At 30.8% G+C, this 11,625-nt stretch overlaps 2 protein-coding genes across 2 annotated transcripts; one reads left to right on the top strand and one right to left on the bottom strand.

Annotated features, from left to right (window-relative positions):
- Nucleotides 1-5,000: 5,000 nt before the first annotated feature.
- On the bottom strand, nt 5,001-9,194 carry LOC108912844 (UDP-N-acetylglucosamine--dolichyl-phosphate N-acetylglucosaminephosphotransferase). The gene is made up of 4 exons (XM_018718242.2): nt 8,984-9,194; nt 8,821-8,932; nt 8,322-8,767; nt 5,001-5,639 (listed from the first exon to the last, which is right to left on the bottom strand). Exons 1-4 carry the CDS (start codon nt 9,160-9,162, stop codon nt 5,153-5,155), a joined length of 1,224 nt encoding a protein of 407 aa, XP_018573758.1. The 5' UTR covers nt 9,163-9,194; the 3' UTR covers nt 5,001-5,152.
- Nucleotides 6,161-7,820, top strand: LOC108912843 (beta-1,4-mannosyl-glycoprotein 4-beta-N-acetylglucosaminyltransferase). Its single transcript, XM_018718241.1, has 2 exons — nt 6,161-6,870; nt 6,931-7,820. Exons 1-2 carry the CDS (start codon nt 6,372-6,374, stop codon nt 7,674-7,676), a joined length of 1,245 nt encoding a protein of 414 aa, XP_018573757.1. The 5' UTR covers nt 6,161-6,371; the 3' UTR covers nt 7,677-7,820.
- Nucleotides 9,195-11,625: the final 2,431 nt, after the last annotated feature.

The following is an 11,625-nucleotide window of genomic DNA, read 5'->3' as shown; positions in this document are numbered from 1 at the left end:
CTGTGTAGCTGTTTGTAACTGGTTTGTAGAGTCTTGCAACTGGAGAAATATTAAAAAGTGTGAGTGCAAAATATAATGAAAAACACTGCAGTTTGTTGAACTTGAACTGGAAATGTAATTGTTCAAAGAACTGAACGTTTTAATGAAACTAAGTATGTATTTAAATGTTACAGGATTAACTAGATGAATATAAAATTTGAATTGGGGCAGGTTGTTGTTGTCGAGGTATTGATTATTGAAATAATAAAAAAAATGATTTATTATTTACGTACAATGATTTACTAAATAAAAATAAAAATTCCTTGAGTTCAAATGCAAACAAGTCGATAAGTGGTGGAAATACAAGGAAATTTAGAAATTCTATGGCTCTATTGATATTACTAAGACATAAAAACCTTCCATTATTAACTCATACCCAAAAAAATTTATGGACTTCTTATTATGAAAATTTTCTAATAAAAAGTTCTAAATAATCAGTAGCTTAGAAATTTTGCACTTTTGCAGGCTATGACCCCTGCTGCTTCCAAAAAAATGCAAGATTTCTACGTTAATGACATTTTCGGGCTGAAATTCGGTAATACGTATTCTGATAAAATGCTATTTCTTTTTAAACTGCAATACTCTGTATTTCTTTATAGGACTTGTTTTTCTTATTTCTACCGCCCGATTTCATATTTTAAATTCGGCAAATTAATCCTGAAACATACTTTGTTAATAGTGCAATTAATTGAGCCTTTAAATCGCAATTTGCACAACTTGTCTGAATTTTTGAGATATAAGTTAGTTTGAGGTGTATATTAACAATAAGTGACAGTATTTTATTTTTCAACCCCCGGCCAGTGGTGAAAAAAGATAAAATAAAGCGGTTCAAGATAATTCAAAAGAGGTGAGAGCTAGAATAAGAATTCTTACAAAAAGTTGTAGAGCATAAAATTCTACATAAAAATGGTCTATTGACTTTTTCTTGTACAATTAAAATTAACGGAGTTAGGATGGTTAGAAATTAAGGGATGATTCAGGCAAGTTGACCAAAATTGCGATTAAAGGCCCATTGAATTGGACGAGACAAATAATTGATGATGTATTTAGTTTTTTCGATATCTAATACCAGAAAAATATTGACTTTTATTAGATCAAATTCCATTACCAAGTCAATCTTATCTTAAAAGACATTATAGTAAATTTAAATAAAGAAAAAAAGTATTTTGGACAAAAATGAGAAGAAAGTTCATTCTTTCAATCACCTAGTATATACAGGGTGTCTCATTTTAATCGATCACCCCGAATCACTGCAAAATGACCTGCAATTGAAAGTTGTAAGGTTTTAAGTTGGCCGTACGATAATGACCTTGATAATGACCGCTAATTTAGGAGTTATTTGGAGGTCAATCTCAGAATGTCAAATAGAAACCCCATTTGTTTTATCCAGAAATGGAGAAAATGGAGAAAGCAGGAAATTTTACGTTCAAAGATGATGAAATTGATCTCTATAAAGGTCAAATCAGCTTTACGACTGAAATGTTTACATTTTATGTCAAAGGTTGATTAATTTTTCTGTACGAACTATCGTGGTCATGATTTATGGTCAAACTGAGCCCTGGGGTCAAATTTAGGTGTCATTTAAAAATTAACTTTGGATTTTGTTTTTCACCAAGGACATTATCATAGGGCCCCCTTTAAAACCTTACAACTTCTGTTCTGAAAGTTTTTCAATTGGAGGTCATCCCGCAAAGTTATTCGGGGTGATCGATTAAATCGGGACACCCTGTATACAGTTCAGAGATAACTTTCCTTCTCGTTTTTCGCCACCACCGCTGAATTTATTGATAACGTAATATAATTAACTTGTTTAATTTAGCAAAAAAAAATGTGTATACTATAACCTAAGAGATCACAACCTCAGTACAAACCAATTAATATCTGAATTATAAAATAATTGGCAAGGAGATATCGTTATATTAACGACGTATTTACGGAGCAATCAGTCAGAGCAGATCCTTGAGATATTTCTATTTTTTTGTTCGTATTTATTATTACAATCAAAGTAAGGACAAACTTCTGATAGTCAGTGCAACTTGATGAATCATCAGCGAATTTATCGAAACGCTAGCACGCAGTTAAAGAGATTCCCTTCGTGTTCAAAATTTGTGGTACTTGTAAAAAGTCGACTGTTCATAAATTATATATTTATTTCACTTTGTTCCTATCACTCAAGAGAAAACGAAATTTAAATAAATAAACGACCCCTTGTAACAATCGGATTAGTTGGGTTTGATTTTATAAATTTTGTAACGCCTGACTACAGATATCACAGTGGAAAGGTAGATAATTGTAATAATTTGACAATAGATGTATACGGGTTACTATTTTAAATTGTACAATTTTTTATTACTTATGACTGGGACACCCTGTATATTTCAAATATATATAGTGTCCTTTTAAATACTACTGTTATTACGGGGTGTTACAGGCAGCGTTGCAACGACAAATTGTCATGTTGATTTATGTTGTCGAAATAAATAAAAAAAAACAAAGGTGTATAACGATCGTTCTTAAAATGGTTGGTAAATACCTTCTTATAAAAATAGTTCAAAATCAAGTGATTTCTAAGGGGTTTCAACTATCAAAAAGAAAATACACTATTTCAAAATAAAACTTGAATTTTTTCATAGCATTAACGGTTCATGATTAAAGTCCAAAAACCATAGCAAAGTTAGGCGCTCTGATAAAGACCAATAATTTATCAACAATTAGAGGTTGTAGAGGTTAAATATATTCGTCTGACTACCTTCCATTTAAATAAATGCGAATTTGTGCAAATTATACTAATTTTCATCAATGCTCCTGATCGAGCTACTGATATACAATTTTGTCATAGTGTTTTGTCATAGTTTTGTCACAGTGAACAACTGTGAACATTGAAACATTTTAGTTCCGGTTAAATTTTACATGAAAACACTTAACTTGGAAGGAATTGGATTGTATTAAATTTGAAATTTTTATCTTCCATGGCTCTTTAGTAACTTGAACCATCATGGAAATCAGTAGTTACTCTCATTTTTTGTTTGCACGAAGAACAAATTTAACGCAATGTCGTTATTACACCCAGTGAACAGACGAATAAGATAAAATAATAGCCATAAAATATGGTAGCCTGGCAACTAATCTTTCTCTTCCCTTCTGACCTACACAGAAGGCGCAAAGAGGATGTTAATTGTTCTGTACTAATGTACTTATCATCTTTAGTAAAAATTGCTAAATAATTTGAATTATTTTTACTGAGGTTGTGATATACAGGGCATTCTGACGTGATCCGGGACCCCACTGCCAAATTTTAGTATGTCGTGCGATTTCGATGATAATTTTTTATATACACAGGGTGCCAATGCTTCTACAAAACCAAGTGTAATACATAATTCATGCCTCTATGCCTGCTGTGGACATCCATCGAAAAAATCACAGCAGCCGCCTAGTGACATCTGACGGTGATATGGCGCTCGATTCTTTAGACGCATTAAAACACTCAGTATATAAAATAATAATCCGGATCAAATCTGAACACCCTGAAGATAAGAATCTGCTTTCTTGTCCAAGCTTCTTAAAGACAGGAAACATTAATTTGTGATAGTAGAAAGCGCAGTAAGGGAAACGAAACAAATCAAAGTCGCTTAGGCGTAGTTACGTCGAAATAATTTTGTTTTACGTAATAATCACCTTCCATGTACAGAGGATGTAACTCAACTGATTAATTCAGTATGGCATACTGTATCTACTTACTACTTTCAGAATTAAAATTAAATATAATGAATTAACGTCCTGCAAATTATAAGTACGTCCAATTAAAAATGTGCTATTATGCTACTGTGTGTTTAAAATAAAAAATAAAATATTAATCGCATCAAGACTTCCCAATGCAGATTGACCCAGAATATCTTGTCGAATAAAATTGTTTCTGTACAATCTTTTTCACTTATTATATTATTACATTAACAGGAATAAAACCAGATTCAATGTAACTATAATCAATATGCATTTTTCTCTGTTTAACACTCGGCACACGAACAAATAAACTAAAAGTTGCGTATATTAATTAAACCAATTCCTGAACTTTGTCTCGTTAACACGTTCCTTGACAAAACTCTTACCACACACTGAAGCTGATGATAAGAGCATTATTTTCATTGCCAAACTCAAGATAGTGTTGTGACAGGAATTGTAAATAAAAAATATGCGTGGGATCCTATGTCTTCACATTGTTTTAAATTTTTTTTTAGTAGGAATGCAGTTTAAACTAAATAATAAACTATCGTTCATCGTTATCTAGCAGTTAGCTAATATCACTCAACATTGTAGCCATATTTAATTTATCTGGAGTCGATCTAATATACTATAAAAACAGAATTATTTTTTGTATTAATAAATAAACAAATTAATCAAAGACTGCTTTAATTAAATAGAAGATTTTGATTTGTTTAGTCTTTGCTGCGAAATATAAACCAATTTTTGGTTTATTTAATAAATTAATAATAGTCATTTAGTGATGATAATTATTTCCTTTGTGATATTCGTAGATTTACTTAGATTAGGATGTATTCTTTACAATTTTGTTGTTAAAATTATTGAAATTTTTTTGTTAAATATTTTGAAATTTATTTTATGTAAATTTGACTATTTATAAAAAAAAATAAAAAATATTTAGGAACTATATTTGCTTTATTTCACAATTTTCCGCAAAACGAAAATTTTAGTGCCCACTAAAACACCAAAACACATTACCACTACACCAAACATAAGACAACGCAGCATAATCCAAAAATTTAACGGTTGATTTTTCTTAAAAAAAAAAAATAAAATTGTTTATCGTTATTTGAGATTAATTACAAAATCTTGCTCTTTCTAACACGAAAATGATTTTTCAGGACATCATCCTGACTTTCCTTAAAACTCGATTGAAAAATGTGAGAATGCAGTTAAGGATAGGTGACATTAAATTGTTAAAATTAGAGAAAGTACCGTTTTATTTTCAACAAGCTTTTTACAGTAACAAAGTTAATAACCTCTTTGGAATAGCCATATAGAAAAATAGGTACATCAGTTCCAGTTAAAACTATATACACGAAATATCTAATTCAACGAAAAAACCGTTAGAAATCTATACATCATAAAAAATCGAAGCCAAAGGATATCTTATAACAAAGGCGACACAGGTGCAAATAACCTGCACAGCTATCAGTATGGTTGTTAACTTAGCCTCGTGCAAAGGTCCTAAATAAAACAAAACTAAATTTATAAGGGTGAAGTTATTAGTGATGACGTAACCGTCTTTTTCCTGCCACTGGATTAACCTAAAAACTCTGAACACATTAACAATTAGCTTTCCTAAGAAACTAAGATCAGAATAAACGAAATTTGTTGTGCTTATTTCTAATCTGTCTGTCTTGGAATTAAATTTAGGTAACCTATGTCTAGGACAGGGGATAAAGTGGAATAACTGCGGAGAGGAGTAAAGGAAGTTAAAAATTTGGGGTATGAAAAATAAGAGAGACGTTTTACTGAAATGTCCAAGAATTCCTACTACGGCAAATGTCATTCCAGAGAAGTAACAAAAGGTATCACCGACAAATACTTTTGAAGGGTACCTGAAAATAAATTCTCCATTAATATGATTCTATCAGAAACAAATTTAATTTGAAATAAAGCTAGCGAGAAAATAAAATAATTAAATAATATATATCTAATTCTGTATATAGGTACAGAAATGTAGACTACTACTTTTATAAGTTTGAATGCATAAGACAACAGGAATTATTTAAAAACTATCTATCTTATATTAACTAGATTCGGCATAGGTTAAGTTTGTACTAGGTAGGTATAACAAAAATCAGGTATTAGTTTCAATAATTGTAATAAATCTAAAGTATTTTGATATTTTTATAATTATAATACACAGTTATATTTTTTCTGTGTTTTGTTGTTCACCTATAAATCAGAACAACCTGTATGTTTAATAAAAAAAATAAATAACATGGATTTTAAAGTACACAACTAGTGAAACTCGTTGTGATAGTACGGAAACGCGTCAACAGAGGCGCTGCTACAACAAGGATTGGCGGGGAAGTAGAGAGTTACCCATCTATAAAATTTATTACTATCTGTGCTATAACAGAACTCGCAAAAATGTCAAAAAATAAGTGGACGATGAAGTGATTATAGTGTCTTTTTTTTCTAATACCTGGGCGACAGTCCAAACGTAATATGAAATCATGAATATTTCAAAGCAATACGGATTTAAAATTTCTCTAAACCAAAATAACCTCCCGCATTGTAAACGCGAATTAATAACTTAGGTTATGTAGTGTAATAACAAATAAATGTATACTTTTCGTTTAAACTTGAAGAGAATATCCATCTGGATACTACTCTTAACCCAGATACTTCTAATACTATCGTATTTTTTCTTACAAGTCGCACCTACTGAACCTAAATCGGATATTAAAATATCATTTTTGAAGAGCAATGACGATGTGAAAGATGCAACTGCAACATATCATACGTTAAACACCAATATAATATTAAAATCAGTAAGCACTAAACACAGTTATATTGACTTTAATTCAAGTTTGTGTTTCAAGTCTGGTACAGACTTAATATCAATGAAAATTTCCAAAGAAATCAATTGGAAATGCAAATGCTTACCAGGGTGGCACGGTAACGATTGTGGGCAACCAGAAGTATTATGGAGAGCCATGATAGCTAGCAGAAAACCTATTAAGATTAAAGGGCCAAGAACCTTTGAAAGACGACTGATCTATTTCTTTGAAGTCGACAGGTATTCAGAATACGTAGCCGATATAAGGATAAATGAATTAGGTAATGTTCTTGACTTAGAATTTAGATTGCATAAAATTTTTTACGTCTCTTATTCTTTAGGTGATATCGTTGACTTATTTATACTTTACGAAGACCGAGGATCAAACTATTTGCAAAGCAAGTTGAATAATAAATTCTACAAAGAATACCAGGACAAAATTTTATACATCCAAGACAAAAGGGAACATTTATGGAAGAAAGTAAAGACACGATTGAAAAACTTGAGAAACGACGACATAATCCTATCAAGTAATTTAAACGAAATACCAAATCGAGACGCCCTGACTTTCCTCAAATTTTACGATCAATGGCCTCAACCCATAAAGTTCCGCTTTCGCTGGTCGGTGTTTGGATTCTTTTGGATGCATCCAAGTCGGACGATTATAAGTGGTGGGGCGTGTACCGTCTCTTTTTTAAAAGAAATGTTTAATAATAAGTTGAGCCTACTGACCGACAACAAAACATTGTCAAGCCAAGTATACAAAGGTATAATACTAGGTGACTTGAACCATTACGGGGGATGGTTTTGTGAGTACTGCAACGATCCTGCACAAGTTGTTGAGTTTCTGGCCAGCAAGCCAAAAAATGTGATAAACTGGGATAGAATAGATAAGCAGAAGATAGATAATAGTTATATAGAAGACTTAATTGAGAACGGTGTATATATAGACGGAAAGACACAACTTATAAAAGCACGTAAATATCGGGATAGTTATTTTGCACCACGTTTTGTAAATGAACATAATTGGAGATATGATTTCTTACTTACTAATTTTTATTCAAAATTAGATTATTACGAAGGATAATAGTTTCATTTGCAAAGTATGCAAGGTTGTAAAATTGTAATAAACTGTAAACTCCATGTTACTTTATAATTCACTATTTATAAGATGTTAGTTTTTTATACAAAATAGTTTGATTTATATTGTGTTGACAAAGTATTAAATAAATGAGATTATTTAAGTAATGTGTTTTTATTTGACAATTAGCTTTAAACCGAGTTTAACTTATGTAACTCAATAAAACTCGATTTTGTCACTTTGAAACAATACGGCAAATATTTAATTATTTTTGGAAGAAGTATATATTTTCTGTCACTTAAAACACCAAATTGAAACTTACGACAGTCGTAAGTAGTGCGTTACTAATGAAATCGGTGAATGAAGTTCTACCTTAAATTTTGTCCACTTTTATCCAAAATTCTATTCTATGTTTGAAGATGATATACCTACTTTGAATTTCAAATGTATTCCAAATATATTTCGTATACCTGCATCTAAATGATTCTCAAATCCTTTGAGTGACCTTTTGATAACTTTTATACTTGTAACAAACTGATTTTGTATGTCCAAGTTATCTTAATTACATAATAACACTGTCGTGTTCTGCAGTTCAACTAAACTATATAAATTAAAATAACCAACTTCTACTAATGCGTCAAAACCACTTACCAGTTATGCTTCAAAAGGGCTAGGGCTGTTGCCGTATAGGGTAACATAAAGTACAAACTAAACTGATGAGCCTTCCACAATAATCCTGATAATTCTATGACGTTGAAGGTGATAATCGACAGTGCAATAACTATACTTTGTCCAACTTCCAATCCATTCACTCCCGCCAAAATATTTATTGCGTTGGTACAAAAAACTGCTAACATTCCCATGTATATATAATAAAAAATCCCAACATCAACGGAAAAGCCTAGAAGTTCCCTCAGTGGCTTCGGAACTATGATTGTTGTAGAGTTGAAATTGACATAATACACCATTAATAATGGCAGAGACGCTATCGTTGGGAGAAGCAGTTTGTGCCTCCAACGCAGATCTAATACGTCGTCGGCAAATCCCAATAGTAACATACAACAAATTGAAAGTAGGGCAGCAATTAATTCCACAAACTAAAACATAAATCATATATATTTTTGGAGTTTTCAAGTTACGTTTAACTTACCTCATCATGTGGAAAAGCGCCGTTAAAAAGACTGTTTCCGAATGGCACGGGAATAAATAAAAACATTGTAATTAAGAAAGTGCATCCTGTTACTACGCCTAGAGATTCAGGCCTACAAATTAAATTATTTATTTCAAGATTTTGATAATACACATAACCTTACACTTTTTCACTAGTTGTTTTACTCATATCAATGCCAAAAAGATTCGCTTTTATAAACATATCTTTCAATTTTGGTATTAACCTCACTGTAACAATGTATGTTATAAAAGACATTATTAAATTAACGATAACTGGAAATAACATTTTCCAAGTTAAATCTGTATCAACGTCTGCCGCCATTTTTTAAATAGATATCGCAACAACAGAACAGAAAAGTAAAGGAAAGGTATACTCGACCATAGAATAGACTATTGGAAAGATCAGCTAAGACTATTTTTTTTGTAAGAGATTGAGCACTAACGAGACCAATTGAAAATTAATGTAGTTTATAGTCTCAGAACAATGGCACCATACAAAGTGAAATAGTAATACTTATTTATCAGTTCCAGTAAATTAATTATTCTGACATTGTTTAAAGTTATACGTTATTTTAATTAATAGAAATCACAGTAGCACTAAATAGAACGTGTTATCATTACCATTTCTAAGAACAAAGTAAATTTTATTTTGAAAAAAAATATAATTCTCAAAGTTTCGATATTTCGATAAGAATATGATCCTTCAAAATTTGAAAGTAGAGGAATACTCACAAAGACCGTCTTTTTCTCTATCAAAATCAGGTTAGCTGAGAAAGGTGTGTGATGGGAAATGTACTTCTTGGATATATAAATATTATTCTTTAATGTGTCTCGTGTAAAAACTTGTTATGAATTTTGAATAAAACAGATAAATCTCCAACGTTAAACAATCAAAAATATTGAAAAATATTTTTTTTACCAAATATGTGAGATTCTTTCTACCTTTTAAGACATATAAGTCACTTTGTTGTTTAATAATACAAACATAAAATAATTAAAATATTTATTATTAGAATAGGTACTAAAATACAAAACACAAGAAATATAGGGCACACAGATAATGTTTAAGCATTTTATTCTTGGCATTTAAATGCCAAATTGTGTTTAAAATATTTTTAAGATGTTTACTATTTATCTGAAGTCCAAATATGCTAAAAAAAATTAAGTTCATATCATTTTCTACTATAGCCTTTATAGCAGGACAAAGTGGAGGTTGTCAAAAATATATTTAAATAATATTCTCCATTTCTAACATATTTGCTCATTTTACGCAAATTTGTAAATCATGCTGACATATAGTTTATCGCTGTATTGTGTTATGAAGTCAAGGGACACAGTACAATTGATGTCATTAAATAATAAATAACATAAAGCTAATCTAATTACCTTGATATGTTTTTTAGAAACAATAATAACATATACAGGGTCGGAAAGTCCCCATGGTTCATCGGCCGTTACGTGAGAGCAATAAAGAAAGTCATAGAAATCCGTGCGATAGAGAAAGATGGCTATAATGAAGGCGTCTAATAGTCATCGCCCATTTCGCCCTTCCACAAATAAGAAGTGGATCTTATGGGTGAACCATGGGGACTTTCCGACCCTGTATATGCACTCATAATCTTTCAGAAACTAAAATGAAGGAAATAACGAAGTTTTTACATAAATAAATCTGTACTCTTTTGATGAATGAAAATTAATGCGAACTACGTTAATAAATTTGTTAATAACTTCCTATAAACATGTTTATTTAATTAAAAAATATATTTGGTTGGTTGTGTCAAAGTTTTGACGTACTAGTCAATATTTTATTAAAGAAAACTTCTAATTTAAGTTCCTCCTTTTCGTCTCTCTATTACCAAATTATAGCCTCTATAATCAAATTTGAGAAGGACAATGGTAAGAGGTTTTAGTTGTACTTTCTTTTACTACATAGATGACACAATTGAAACACGATTTCTAAAGTCCCTAGATTGATCAAGTACCACAACCAATTGTTCTCGTTTGCCCCAAAATGGCGGTTTGACATAATGTCAATTTGTGTTATTTGTATAAAAAAAAAAACTACATATTAAAATATATTTGTAGTATTTTAGATCAAAATAATACATGGTTATTGCGTAGTAAATTCTTGTTTATTACGTAAATTTATGAAAATTAATAATATATATAATGCAAATTCAAAATATTTCAAGCTTAGCAATAAGAATTTTGACGCAAAATGGCAGTTGGCTATTTTACCCTGTCTTTCTCTACAACTTCTAAGCACGAAAGATTTAATTTAGTCTTTATACCTAACCTACCATAATTGTTGTTTTTTGTCGTTTATAAAAATTTCTTGTAGCTGAGAGTTCAAAAACTAAGTTGGAGGAGTTGAATCTCACTGTTCAAATCAAAGTGAAGAGACCACTTCTCCACTTACTCTACAGAACTCACTTGAAGGTATAAATGGGGATGATTTAGCAATACACTTGGATGATTCACCGGACTGAAACGAGATGTCGCCCTAGACATTCTTCGCATGGAAGAGTTAGATCTGGCAATTCAATAATATGCTAAGACCTACACCTTCCACCTAAAGACTGCCTGCAATGTACATCACCAGTTACTCTTGTTTCTTCATGAAATCTGGAATACATATGAAGAAGTTTAATCAAAAGAGGAAGGAAAATGACTCAATTGAAATTTGGTTGTAGGAGAGTTTTGAAAATGCTAAATTTGTAACAATGTACGCTATTTTCTTCCCAACTAACTAATTATCAAAAGTTCTATAGGTCCATGGTCCATA

Source organism: Anoplophora glabripennis, unplaced genomic scaffold (genome assembly GCF_000390285.2).
Source record: "Anoplophora glabripennis isolate ALB-LARVAE unplaced genomic scaffold, Agla_2.0 scaffold321, whole genome shotgun sequence".
Taxonomy (NCBI): Eukaryota; Metazoa; Arthropoda; class Insecta; order Coleoptera; family Cerambycidae; genus Anoplophora; species Anoplophora glabripennis.
This window is presented reverse-complemented; position numbering and strand designations above follow the sequence as displayed.

What these genes read in the sequence shown, in the direction of transcription:
- LOC108912843 (XM_018718241.1), top strand. Translation starts at nt 6,372, where the DNA reads ATGTATACTTTTCGTTTAAACTTGAAGAGAATATCCATCTGGATACTA. An exon ending in TATAAGGATAAATGAATTAG is followed by an intron (nt 6,871 to 6,930) that starts GTAATGTTCTTG and finishes CTTATTCTTTAG; the next exon opens with GTGATATCGTTGACTTATTT.
- LOC108912844 (XM_018718242.2), bottom strand. Translation starts at nt 9,162, where the DNA reads ATGGCGGCAGACGTTGATACAGATTTAACTTGGAAAATGTTATTTCCA. An exon ending in AAAACAACTAGTGAAAAAGT is followed by an intron (nt 8,933 to 8,983) that starts GTAAGGTTATGT and finishes TTTAATTTGTAG; the next exon opens with GCCTGAATCTCTAGGCGTAG. An exon ending in GCGCTTTTCCACATGATGAG is followed by an intron (nt 8,768 to 8,820) that starts GTAAGTTAAACG and finishes TTTATGTTTTAG; the next exon opens with TTTGTGGAATTAATTGCTGC.